This window comes from Elephas maximus, chromosome 2 (genome assembly GCF_024166365.1).
Source record: "Elephas maximus indicus isolate mEleMax1 chromosome 2, mEleMax1 primary haplotype, whole genome shotgun sequence".
Taxonomy (NCBI): domain Eukaryota; kingdom Metazoa; phylum Chordata; class Mammalia; order Proboscidea; family Elephantidae; genus Elephas; species Elephas maximus.
The window spans coordinates 65,009,812-65,023,704 of record NC_064820.1 but is presented as its reverse complement, the minus strand read 5'-3'; the positions used below and the strand labels follow the sequence as shown (position 1 = coordinate 65,023,704).

At 40.3% G+C, this 13,893-nt stretch overlaps 1 protein-coding gene across 1 annotated transcript in view; it reads left to right on the top strand.

The window, feature by feature from the left end:
* The window catches only part of DEPDC1B (DEP domain containing 1B), a 110,103-nt gene that overhangs the window by 17,381 nt on the left and 78,829 nt on the right, over nucleotides 1–13,893 (top strand). Inside the window, exon 2 of the mRNA XM_049857614.1 lies at nucleotides 7,435–7,700. Coding sequence (XP_049713571.1) covers nucleotides 7,435–7,700 — 266 coding nt within the window. The remainder of the gene's footprint in view (nucleotides 1–7,434; nucleotides 7,701–13,893) is intronic.

Sequence of the window (13,893 nt, the reverse complement as noted above, 5' to 3'; positions counted from 1 at the left end):
ATAGGAAGTTATTTCATTCTCCTTGCATTCTATGAACTTCTTTATTCCCTCCTTAATGTCTTCTATAGCCCAGTCTTTTTTGAGCAGGGTATTGTTCAGTTTCCAAGTATTTGATTTCTTTTCCCTGATTTTTATGTTATTGATTTCTACTTTTATGACCTCGTGGTCTGAGAAGATGCTTTGTAATATTTCAATGTTTTGGATTCTGCAAAGGTTTGTTTTATGACCTAATATGTGATCTATTCAAGAGAATGTTCCATGTGCACTAGAAAGAAAAGTATACTTTGCAGCTTTTGGGCGGAGTGTTCTGTATAAGTCTATGAGGTCAGTTGGTTGATTGTAGCAATTAGGTCTTCAGTGTCTCTATTGAGCTTCTTACTGGAAGTCTTATCCTCCTCCGAAAGTGGTATGTTGAAGTCTCCTACTATAATTGTGGAGGTGTCTATCTCACTTTTCAGTTCTGTTAAAGTTTGTTTTATGTATCTTGCAGCCCTGTCATTGGGTGCATAAATAGTTAATATGGCTATATCTTCCTGGTCAATTGTCCCTTTTATCATTATGTAGTGTCCTTCTTTATCCGTTGTGGTGGATTTAACTTTAAAGTCTATTTTGTCAGAAATTAATATTGCCACTCCTGCTCTTTTTTGCTTGTTGTTTGCTTGATATATTTTTTTCCATCCTTTGAGTTTTAGTTTTTTTGTTTCTCTAAGTCTAAGGTGTGTCTCTTGTAGGCAGCATATAGACGGATCATGTTTCTTTATCCAGTCTGAGACTCTCTGTCTCTTTATTGGTGCATTTAGTCTATTTACATTCAACATAATTATAGATAAGTATGAGTTTAGTGCTGTCATTTTGATGCCTTTTTGTGTGTGTTGTTGACAATTTCATTTTTCCACATTTTTTGTGCTGAGACGTTTTTCTTTGTAATTTGTGTGTTCCTCATTTTCATAGTAGTTGAATTTATGTTTGCTGAGTTGTTATGTTTTTCTTGGTTTTTATTTTGAATTATGGAATTGTTAGACCTCTTTGTAGTTACCTTAATATTTACCCCTATTTTTCTAAGTAAAAACCTGACTTGTATCATCCTATATCGCCTTGTTTTCCTCTTCATATGGAAGATCTATGCTTCCTGTATTTAGTCCCTCTTTTTGATTATTGCGATCTTTTACATAATGACTTCAATGATTCCCTGTCTTGAGCATTTTTTTCTTTTTTCAAATTAATCTTAATTTGTTTTTGTGATTTCCCTATTTGAGTTGATATCAGGATGTTCTGTTCTGTGACCTTGTGTTGTGTTGGTATCTGATATTATTGATTTTCTGACCAAACAATTTCCTTTAGTAATTCTTATAGCTTTGGTTTGGTTTTTGCAAATTCTCTAAGCTTGTGTTTATCTGTAAATGTTTTAATTTCACCTTCATATTTGAGAGAGATTTTTACTGGATATATGATCCTTGGCTGGCAGTTTTTCTCCTTCAGTGCTCTATATATGTCATCCCATTGCCTTCTTGCTTGCAGGGTTTCTGCTGAGTAGTCTGAACTTATTCTTATTGATTCTCCTTTGTAGAAGACTTTTCTTTTATCCCTGGCTGCTTTTAAAATTTTCTCTTTATCTTTGGTTTTGGCAAGTTTGATGATAATATGCCTTGGTGATTTTCTTTTTGATCAGTCTTATATGGGGTTCGATGAGCACCTTGGTTAGATATCCTTTCGTCTTTCATGATACCAGGGAAGTTTTCTGCCAATAGATCTTCAACTATTCTCTCTGTATTTTCTGTTATCCCTCCCTGTTCTGGAACCCCAATCACACACAAGTTATTCTTCTGGACAGAGTCCCACATGATTCTTAGGGTTTCTTCATTTTTTTAAGTTCTTTTATCTGATTTTTCTTCAACTATATTGGTATCAATTGCCTTATTCTCCAGCTCCCCCACTCTGCATTCCAGTTGCTCAATTCTGCTCCTCGAACTTCCTATTGTCTAATTCTGTAATTTTACTGTTAATCTTTTGGATTTCTGAATGCTGTCTCTCTATGGATTCTTGCAGCTTATTAATTTTTCCACTATGTTCTTTAACAATCTTTTTGATTTCTTCAACTGCTTTATCAGTGTGTTCCTTGGCTTTTTCTGTAGATGGCCTTATTTCATTTCTGAGGTCATCCCTGATGTCTTGAAGCATTCTGTATATTAGTTTTTTATATTTTGCATCTGGCAATTCCAGGATTGTATCTTCCTTTGGGAAAGATTTTGATTCTTTAATTTGGGGAGTTGTAGAAGCAATCATGGTCTGCTTCTTTATGTGGTTTGATATCGACTGCTGTCTCTGAGCCATCTATAAGATATTGTAATGATTTATTTTATATTTGCTCACTGAGTCTTATCTTGTTTTGTTTTCTTTCAATATATGCAGATGGGCTACTAGATTGCACTGTCTTGATTGTTGGAGCCTTTGAATCACTTGTGTCCTATTACCAGCTGGTTTGGGCTGTTACCAGATATATAAGCCTAAGAGTTCATTCACTATTCTTGAATAGAATCAGCTTAGGTGTTCTGATTTTGGGTCACCAAGTGTGTGGTGTAGACTGTCACCTATTAACTTAGAGGAGTAGTGGTGATAGTTGTGTGCACCAGATTTAGTAGCAGCAGGGGGTCACACTCTGGGGAGGGGCAGGATGCTGACAGCCTTCCCGTACGTGCCAGTGAGGTAGGTGTGTCTCTATTCCTAAAGCACTTTGGTGGGGGGGCTCTGCAGCTGTACTTTAGGCACCCAATGCGTGTACCTCTAAAGATTGGTAGGTGTCAGTATCCTCAGACCCCTTTGGCAGGTGGCTAGGTGGTTGGGGTGGAGCTTCAGCTCTCAGTTCCCTGTTGTGGATCAGTGAGGGCTCTGTTTAATAGGTAGAGATATCAGACCCGGAAAACTTGTCTTCCCTGGATCTGCTAAAACAATTTCAGTCAGATCTCTATCAGAATTGCCTTTGCATTATAATAGCCACCTTGTTCCCTGTAGGGGTTAAGGCCAAAGACTGTGGACCTCATATGCTTAGCTGGAGCTGGTTCTGTATTTTTATTCCAATCTAGGAAAGTCAGGGGAGGATTTTTTGTCCCTGGGTTTTTAGTAACTGCTTCTCTAAGGCCAGGAGAATGGGTTAGGAAAAGAAAAGAAAAAAAAAAAACAAAAAACAAAACTGGAGAGCACTTCACTCCCTGGCCCAGGAAATTCCAATGTTAATAAAGCTGCCAGGGTCAGGGAAGGGAGGGATCAGATAGATAGGAGAGAGTAGCACCCAGCAATATAGACAAAGTTACTTATCTTGCTTGGTGATGACTGTTTTATCTGAGATTCCTGAGGGGCATGTAGCCTGTGTGTGCTGGCTGGGTCGAGATTGCCCCCGAGGGTCAGTCCCCGTGTCCGTGCTTGTGTTGTCTCAGAAGCCGTGGTCAGCTCCTCTGCTCCCAGTCCAAAGCACAGTGCCAAGGTTCCCCAGCTGGGACGCCGCACTCCAGGCTCCAAAACCAGTTGCTGCCTCCCGGTGACTTCTCCTCCTGTCAGTTCCGCCATTGCGCTGCCTGCCTGCACTGGCTGGGCTTCCCCCAGGTCACTTCAGGGGGCTAGGGCTGCTTCCCGTGCTTGTGCCATCTCAGGAAGCCGTGCTCAGCACCGCTGCGCCCGGTGCAAAGCCCGGCGCCAAGGTTTTCTGACTGGGACACTGGCTTCAGGCTCCGAAAACAGTTGCTGCTTCCCTGTGGTTGCTCGTTCTCTCTTTAGTTGCGTCAGTGTGCAGCCTGCTTGTGCTGGCTGAGTCTCTACCGAGGTTACCCCAGGGGGCTAGGGGTTAGGGCTGTGTCCCGTGCCTGCCCCGCCTCAGCAAGCTGCAATTTGGCACCAGGGAAGCGTGAGAGCCCAAGACTGTGGAGCAGGATGCCAGTTCCAGAGGCGGTTGCTGCTTCAGGGCGTGGCTTTTCATTCCCCTGTCACTCAGGTCAACTCTTTATATCTGTGTTTGATGGTGAGGGTGCGTAGATTGTCATGTATGTGATCGATTCACTTGTTTTTCTGAGTCTTTGTTGCAAGAGGGATCCATGGTTGCTTCTACCTAGTCAGCCATCTTGGCCCCGCCTCCAACAATTAAAAAAAAAAATAGTATTTTATCGTAGTTATGGTGAAAGTTTACACAGCAAGTTAGGTTCCCTTTTGACAATTTCCATAGAAATTGATCCGTGACATTAGTTACATTTTTTTTTTACATTTTGTCAACATTCTCATCAATTGTGTTTTGGTTGTTCGATTTCCAGTACTCTAGTTTCCCTGCACCTTTATCTTCTCATCTTTGCTTTGGATTAAATGTTGACTTTTTGGATTTATACAGATGTTTTTTTAGTAGCGTACCAGTCTAACAGGTAATATTCTTTATTGGTGTGTCACTCTACTTTTCTGTTAAAAGGTGATTTTAGGGGATAGTTTTGGTTCAAGATTTACAGAGCGTCTCAGGGTGATAGTCTCAATGAGTCCTCTAGTCTCAGATGGTCCAGTTAGTTTGGTCATTTTTAAGAATTTGAGCTTTGTTCTGCATTTTTCTCATATTCTAACCAGGATTATCTATTGTGCCCCTGGTCAGATGGGTCAGTGGTGATACCTGGACACAATCTAGTTCTTCTGGTGTTAGAGTACTTGAGGTCATAACTTGTGTAGGCTATCAACCTTGTAGACTTGTTTCTTCTCTGTGATTTTGGTTACTTTCTTACTCTTTCCTTCTGATAAGTAGAGACCAACAGTTGTATCTTAGATGGTTGCTTGGAAACTTTTAATACCCCAGACACTACTCATTTCACTAGGTTATAGAACATGAACTTTGTGAGCTATATTATGCCAATTGACTGAGTTGTTCCACAAGACTATGGCCCTAAGCTTTCAAACCTAGAAAATTGATCTCGGGATGTGTTTGGTTATGTCTGAGGAGTATCTGTACTTGTGTCTTCAATGAATATATATGCCTGTATATCTGTATCTACACATACATGTACAAATAGATAATTCTGTCTGTTCTCACATATATATATATCTGTATGTATACATATGTATACATATGTGCCTATCCTCATCCTTTTGTGATCGTAGACTCGTTTTTTGTTCTTTGTTGGAGTTGTTGCCCTTCTATATATGTCAGATTCTTTGGTACAGGCATCCTTTTCTCATAGGCACTTCTCAGAAGCATCGTTTACTTTGCTCATGCTGTGCTCACCACACCCACATTTGATGTCTTTTTTCCCATCACCAAGAATAACAAGTATTTACAGTCTAGAGTGTGCTTTCTTTTCCCTCCCCTCCTCTCCTCCCCACTACTGACAACAATTTTTTTAAAAAGTTCCAGATTAAAGTGGAAACAGTGGAATATGTATATTCTCTGGGTCTCATATAAGGAGCCCTGGTGGCTCAGTTGTTAAGCACCTCCGTGGCTAACCAGAAGGTCTTTGGTTCAAACCTACCAGTCCCCTCCAGGGGACAAAGTTGTGGCAGCCCTCTTCCCTAAGGATTATAGCCTTGGAATCCCTATGGGATAGTTCTATTATTTCCGATAGGGTTGTTGTGATTTGGGATCTGCTCGACCGTAATGGGTTTCTTTGGTTTGGTTTCGGTCTAATGTAGCTATCAGGAGCCCCAGTGGTGCAATGGTTAAGCACTAGGCTGCTAACCATCCTCAGGAGAAAAGACCTGATGATCTGCTCCTGTAAAGATTAAACCCACTGCTGTCAAGTCACTTCTCACTCATAGTGACCCTATAAAAAAAAAAAGAGTAAAACCACACCACAGAATTTCCAAGGCTGTAAATCTTTATGGAAGCAGACTGTCACTTCTTTTTCCTGTGGAGTGGCTAGTGGGTTTGAACTGTTGGCCTTCTGGTTAGTAGCCAAGTGCTTAACCACTATGCCGCCAGGGCTCCCTGTAAAAAGTACAGCTTAGGAAACCCTATGGGGCAGTTGTACTCTGTCCTTATTGGGTTGCTATGAGTCAGAATCGACTGGATGGCACACAACAACAACAATGTAGTTATCAAGGGTTGGCTTAGTCACATGTCGGAGTTTGCCCTGCTGGTAAGTAGTAGAGCAGACCATTGAACCCTGTGATATTTGACTTTAGCGTGAGCCCCAGCTACTCAATGTACTGCTCCTACATGGTATTTCTGAGGGGCTTCCTAACCATAAAGTTGTTTTTAAAATAACATTTTATTTAAAATCTCTAGTAGCCATTCTTTTAAATAGCTTTGCTTCGTGTACAAGCAAAAAATGACTCCCAAAACCAAACCCAGTGCCGTCGAGTCGATTCCGACTCATAGTGACCCTATGAAAAACTATTTACTTTTTTTTCTCTCTTATTCTTTGTTCTTTTTTTTTTTTTAATTAAATTTTATTTTTTGTTGTTAAGAATGTACAAAGCATCATGGCTATTTACTTTTAAAAGGTTTGTCTTTATGGTGAGCTCTTTGACATCAGGCACTTTATCTTATATATCTTTTGTCTGCGCTGATGACATGACTTTCACCTAATGAATAATCAATATTTGCTGAATGAAGTCATATTAAATATAAGAACTCCAAAAAGTAAATTATGCACATTAGGCTTAATTTTACCATTATTTATGATCATATGTTTTTCATTTACTTAAAATCCATCGAGTTCATGTAATAGGAGAAGTTGATGGCGATATCACCAACATTTCTATTTTTTTCAGTTTTTTTTTTTAAATTGTACTTTAGTTGAAGGTTTACAGAACAACTATCTTCTCATTAAACAGCTAGTACCCATATTCTTTTATGACATTGGCTAACAACCCCACAACATGTCAACCTTTTCCCTTCTCAACCTTGGGTTCCCTATTACCAGCTTTCCTGTCCCCTCCTGCCTTCTCGTCCTTGCCCCTGGGCTGGTGTACCCATTTTGTCTCATTTTGTTTTATGGGCCTGTCTAATCTTTGGCTGAAGGGTGAACCTCAGGATTGACTTCATTACTGAGCTAAAGGGTGTCCGTGGGACATACTCATGGAGTTTCTCCAGTCTCTGTCAGGCCAGTAAGCCTGGTCTTTTTTTATGAGTTAGAATTTTGTTCTACATTTTTTCTCCAGCTCTGTCTGGGACTGTCTATTGTGATTCCTATCAGAGCTGTCAGTGGTGGTAGCCAGGCACCATCTAGTTGTACTGGACTTAGTCTGGTGCACCAGTATTTCTTGAATGAATAAATGATAAACTAACTACCTTTGGAAAGGTGTTATTTTCTTTAGAGTTTGAAGACTGAATTGAAAAAACTTTCAAGGTTTCATCTGTTATTAAGGCTGCCTTTTAAGTGGAAAAATTGCATTCATTGCCTTAAATATTTGGAATGTAATACCTTTTAAGAAAATGAGTTGATTACTAAACACCTTTTTCTTTTTTTCACCTAGTGGAATGAAACAGTTGAACTTTTTCGTGCTAGGATGCCATTACGGAAACACCGTTGTCGCTTCAAAAGTTATGAACATTGCTTCACAGCGGCGGAAGCCGTGGATTGGCTACATGAGCTACTGAGGTGCAGTCAGAACTTTGGCCCCGAAGTGACCCGCAAACAAACAGTTCAGCTGTTAAAAAAATTCCTGAAGAATCATGTCATTGAAGACATCAAGGGAAAATGGGGCCAGGAAGATTTTGAAGACAACCGTCAATTGTACAGGTAAAAATGGCAGTATGTAAACCCTGAGGGGGTGGATTCTGAGTGGATCTGGTGAAAATCTTGAAACTTATTGATGTGAAAGAATTCTCTTTATCCATTGGATTGATGGTTCTATTTGTGGTTGTGTTGTTATAAGAAAACCAATGGCAGTTCTTCCTGGCCCTAGAGCTCTCCAGAACAGCCTTTTGTTGCACTGATTTTTTTTTCTTGTAAGAAAATCTGTTCATTTGTGTCGCACACCTGGGAAGATGGCTACAATGGTAATGTAATACTTCTCTTAGAGAATCTGAAAGGGTGAAACAGTGGCTCTGGGCTGAGTCTTCTCAGTAGTGAGGAGGTGTGTAGTAAGGGGTTAGTGGCAGATGTATTTGATCTTTAAGGAGGGTTCAGGGCCCATAGGGAGAACTGTGCTAGTAATTCCCTGATATCTCAGATTAACTCTGGCAACGCCAGCCTGTTCTTCCTCTGCTGTTCTCTTTCATGTTTCAGTGCTTTTTTACAATAATCCAAGGGAAAATGGACGTGCTTCTGCTCCCACTTCCCTTCTTCTTGCTGCACTCTAGGCTGTTTATTGCTGAAAGTGGGGGGGTGGGGGGGGGGAACGACTAAGACTAAGGAACTAGGAGGAGGCTCAGGAGACATGAGGTCACTCAAGTTCAGAAAAGAGGAATTGTTGTATTACCTTCAGAGGGCCCTACCTAAGTGCTAAGAACCTGAGAGGGACTAAGAAATGGAGGATATAGACCCTTAGTTTTCCCTTTTCTTTTTACTCCACCAGAAAAAACAAGGAATGTTATTACAGTACATTGAGTGAGGGCATCTTGGGGTCACTAGACACATGGCTTTGAGAAGAAACTTTGGCACCTTCTTGGACAAGCTACTGGGAAGGGCAGCAGAGCAGGGTGATGGTGGTCATGAGCTCCAAGGGCTAAAGACAGACTTTCTGTACGAGTAGACTCTGGCTTCCTCATGGAGTTTCAACAGCAATCTCTAGTTTTTAGATATGAAGACTGTCATCTGGGCAATTGGTTGCCTGTCTGGTGGTATTTCTGGCTTTGCTAATCTAGTTTTTAATTAGAATCTTGGGTTATCTCAGCTTATTTTGGGACCAAAGTGCTTAGCAGTGGAAGCTCTATCTTTGGTTCCATATGCCACACTCCCTTGGGAATTCTTTAAAAAGTGATTATTTCTCTTGGGAAACTTTAATTGCTTAGAGCCCTAGTGCAGTGATTAAGAACTCAGGTTGCTAACCAAAAGGCCAGAGGTTCGAATCCACCAGCTACTCCTTGGAAACCCTGTGGGGCAGTTCTAATCTGTCCTATAGGGTTGCTATGAGTTGAAATTAACTTAATGGCAACGGGTTTTTTTTTTTGTACCCCAACCAAGATTTAGCTGGAACACTTCTAAAAGATCCTTGGGGTGAGTAACTTCCAGTCTGTTCTATTGTGACCTTAAAATTGAGAACCTTCCATTGAGTTCCATGAGGCTTTATGAATCCCCAAGAAAGTAAAATAGATATTCTAGGAGCCCACCACAAAGCATTGGCTATTTGAACACATTTTACTTCAGTATAAGAATTATGTATCACCCTTTAAAAAGTAGACACAAAAATCCTTCCATTAAAAAATTATCCCCCCCCCCCCGCCGTTTCTCTTAAGAATACTGGTGAGTCATAAAGGGAACAACATTTTCCTTCGTTATTTATACCGGAAAACTCATTATGGCTTTATGTTTTTCTGAGCGGAAATTCTCTAAGTTAACCACTGACGTCTACCAATTACGCAGCTTAATCTGGGATGGAATCCATTTAGACATGTAAATCATTTGTGAAGTTGCACATGCCTTGAATTGAGAGTGAGCTAATGAGCGTGAAGCCAGCTGTTGTACCCATGCAGGCGTCTGTGACTGACGCTCAGGATGATCGCCATTACATGCCCATGCTCTTGGAAAGGGCAGTGTCGTTCTGCCCTGCCTGCTGTATGTCCAGCTGCCTTGCTTAGTCCAGCAGTACTATTGCAAAGTTATAATGCAAGCAGAGGTGGGAGACTATGAACCAGAGGCAGGTTATATTTGAAAATAGATGGAGAGTCAATGAGGTGGAGAAGTTCAGGAACATGCTTCTAAATGTCACGTTTTCTGTAAGAGGAGCCGGCGTAAGTAGCGATGAAAATGCGGAAAGGACAACAGAAAGGAGTTCTTGCTGGGAAGGAAGGAACTAATATTTCTAGAGTCTCTGTGATGTGCAGGCTTGTCATGTATTCATCACTTAACTCACCACCAGTAGATTGTAGGTGTTATTATCCTAATTTTAAAGATTAGGAACTTAGTAAGGCCGAAGTTACTTTCTTGTCCACCGTTACCAAGTTGGTAATGGAAGAGTCAGGATTTGAATTGAGGTCTCTATCTTTGAAGCCTGTGTTCTTGTGGTATGCCAGACTGCCTCTATTTCTGCAACATGAGGTTAATTTAGCTTATCATAAATTAATGAGTAAACACATAGAATAATAAACAAGAAATTTTTGGCGTAGTTATCATATGTTTTTGTGTTCATAGAGTTCTAGTAATGTATTAGTTCTACACTGCCCTGTCCTGTGTCATCCTCACAGTTGTTGCTACGCTTGAGCGCATTGTTGTAGCCCCTGTGTCAATCCATTTCATTGAGGGTCTTCTTCTTTTTCACTAAACTTCTACTTTACCAAGCATGATGTCCTTCTCCAGGGACTGATCCCTCCTGATAACATGAGCAGAGTATGTGAGATGTAGTCTTGCCGTCTTTGCTTTTAAGGAGCATTCTGGTTGTACTTCTTCCAAGACAGATTTGTTTGTTCTTTTGGCATTCCATGGTATATTCAATATTCTTTGCCAACACCACAATCGAACAGGTGTCAGTTTTTCTTTGGTCTTCCTTATTCATTGTCCACTTTTCAAATGCATATGAGGTGATTGAAAACACATGGCTTGGGTCAGGTGCACCTTAGTCCTGAAGGTGACATCTTTGCTTTTCAAGGCTTTAAAGAGGTCTTTTGTAGCTGATTTGCCCAATGCTGTGCATCTTTTGATTTCTTGACTGCTGCTATCATGGCTCTTGATTGTGGATTCAAGTAAAATGAAATCCTTGACAACCTCAATCTTTTCTCAGTTTATCATGATGTTGCTTATTAGTCCAGTTGTGAGGATTTTTGTTTTCTTTATGTTGAGGAGTAACCTGTACTGAAGGCTGTGGTCTTTGATCTTCATCAGTAAGTGCTTCAAGTCCTCTTCACTTTCAGCAAGCAGGGTTGTGTCATCTGCATAACGCAGGTTGCTAATGAGTCTTCCTCCAATCCTGATGTCCTGTTCTTCTTCACATAGTCCAGCTTCTCAGATTATTTGCTCAGCATACAGATTGAATATGTATGGTGAAAGGATACAACCCTGACATATACCTTTCCTGACTTTAAACCATGCAGTATTCCCTTGCTCTGTTTGAATGACTGCATCTTGATCCATGTACAGATTTTTCATGAGCACAATTAAGTGTTCCAGAATTCCCATTCTCCACAATGTTATCCATAATTTGTTATGATCCACACAGTCGAATGCCTTTGTGTAGTCAAAAAAACACAGGTAAACATCTTTCTGGTGTTCTCTGCTTTCAGCCAGGATCCATCTGACATCAGCAATGATATCCCTGGTTCCACATCCTCTTCTAAATCCAGCTTGAATTTCTGGCAGTTCCCTGTTGATATACTGCTGCAGGCATTTTTGAATGATCTTCAGCAAAATTTTGCTTGCATGTGATATTAATGATATTGTTTGATAATTTCTGCATTTGGTTGGATCATCTTTCTTGGGACTAGACATAAATATGGATGTCTTCCAGTCGGTTGGCCAGGAGCTGTCTTCCAAATTTCTTGGCATAGACAATTGAGCACTTCCAGTGCTGCATTTGTTTGTCAGAACATCTCAATTGATATTCTATCACTTCCCAGAGCCTTGGTTTTTGCCAGTGCCTTCAGTGCAGCTTGGGCTTCTTCCTTCAGTACCATTGATTCCTAATCATATGTTACCTTCTGAAATGGTTGAAAGTTGAGCAGTTCTTTTTGGTATAGTGACTCTGTGTATTCCTTCCATCTTCTTTTGATGCTCCCTTCATCGGTTAATATTTTCCCCGTAGAATCCCTGTAGAACATGGCAACTGGAGGCTTGAATTTTTTCTTTAGTTCTTTCAGCTTGAGAAATGCTGAGCATGTTCTTCCCTTTTGGTTTTCTATCTCCAGGTTTTTGTACATATCATCATAATACTTTGTCTTCTCGAGCCACCTTTTGAAATCTTCTGTTCAGCTCTTTTACTTCATCGTTTTTTCCTTTTGCTTTAGCTACTCAACATTCAAGAGCAAGTTTCAGAGTCTCTTCTGACATCCATATAGGTCTTTTCTTTCTCTTCTGTCTTTTTAATGACCTCTTGCTTTCTTCACGTATGATGTCCTTAATGTCATTCTGCAACTTGTCTTCGGTCATTAGTGTTCAAAGCATCAAATCTATTTTTGGGATGTTCTCTAAATTCAGGTGGGATATATGCAAGGTCATACTTTGGCTCTCGTGGACTTGCTCTGATTTTCTTTAGTTTCAAGTTGAAGCTTGCATATGAGTAATTGATGGCCTAATTTTGCAGTGAGCCCCTGGCCTTGTTCTGACTGATGATACTGAGCTTTTCCATCATCTCTTTCCTCAGCTTTAGTCAGTTTGATTCCTGTGTATTCCATCTGGTAAGGTCCATGTGTATAGTCGCTGTTTATGTTGGTGAAAAAAGGGGTATGCAGTGAAGAAGTCGTTGGTCTTGCAAAATTCAATCATACGATCTCTGGCATTGTTTCTATCACTGAGGCCATATTTTCCAACTACTGATCCTTCTTATTTCCAACTTTTGAATTCCAATCACCAGTAATTATGAGTGCATCCTGATTGCATGTTTGATCAATTTCAGACTGCAGAAGTTGGTGAACATCTTCAGTTTCTTCATCTTTAGCTTTAGTGGTTGGTGGGTAAATTTGAAAATAGTCATATTAACTGGTCTTCCTTGTAGGTGCATGGATATTATCCTATCACTGACAGCATTGTACTTCAGGATAGATCTTGAGATATTCTTTTTGGTGATGAATGCAACGCCATTCCTCTTTAAGTTGTCATTCCTGGCATAGGAGACCATATGATTGTCTGATTCAAAATGACCAATACCAGTCCATTTCAGCTCACTGATGCCTAAGGTGTCGATCTTTATGCATTCCTATTCATTTTTGAGAATTTCCAATTTTTCTTCATCCACGTCATTAAGTTCTACACTACTTTTAGGAGGCGGCTTATCCCCCAGTTGTATTTTGAGTGCCTTCCAACCTGAGGGGCTCATCTCTGGCACTATAACAGTGTTCTGCTGCTATTCCTAAGGTTTTCACTGGCTAATTCTTTTCAGAAATAGACCACTGGGTCCTTCTTCCTAGTCTGTTTTAGTCTGGAAACTTAGCTGAAACCTGTCCACCATGGGTGACCCTACTGGTATTTGAATACTGGTAGTGTAGCTTCCAGCATCACAGCAACACATAAGCCCCTACAGTACGACAAACTGACAGACGTGTGTGGGAGTCAGCATATATACTTACATAAATATAGCAGGGGAGAGGTGTGTTCTTGGATCTGTGTGTTAGATAAAGACATAATTAGGGAATGTGAAATGAAATCTAAAGGTCCTTAATGTATTTTTTTAATGAGAGAGCCATAGAGCTGTGTGTGTGTGTATATATGTAACATACTTATACACACACACACACACACACACACAGAGTCATGCATTGCATAATGTCCACCACACATTTTGTGAAGTCGGACATTATGTGATTTGGATGTTGTGCAAGCACCATATTATATATTTAGCAAAGTACATATGGGATCCTGGTAGTGCAATGGTTGTATACAAGAGACGTGAGATACACGTGTCACATGTGGGAAGCTGTTGTGTTTGCTAAGCCCAGTTATGTCCACTACGTCCCATTCTCTGATCAGAATTTCTCAACTCTGTTGTAACCTTATGGGATCACAGATGCATATACAGTCAGATGTTGCCCAAATGGATGTTATGCGATATGTATGTGTGTATGTATATTTATATATATAAAATATGTGTTGGAGAATTCTATAACAAAGCTGATGAGTTAAACTC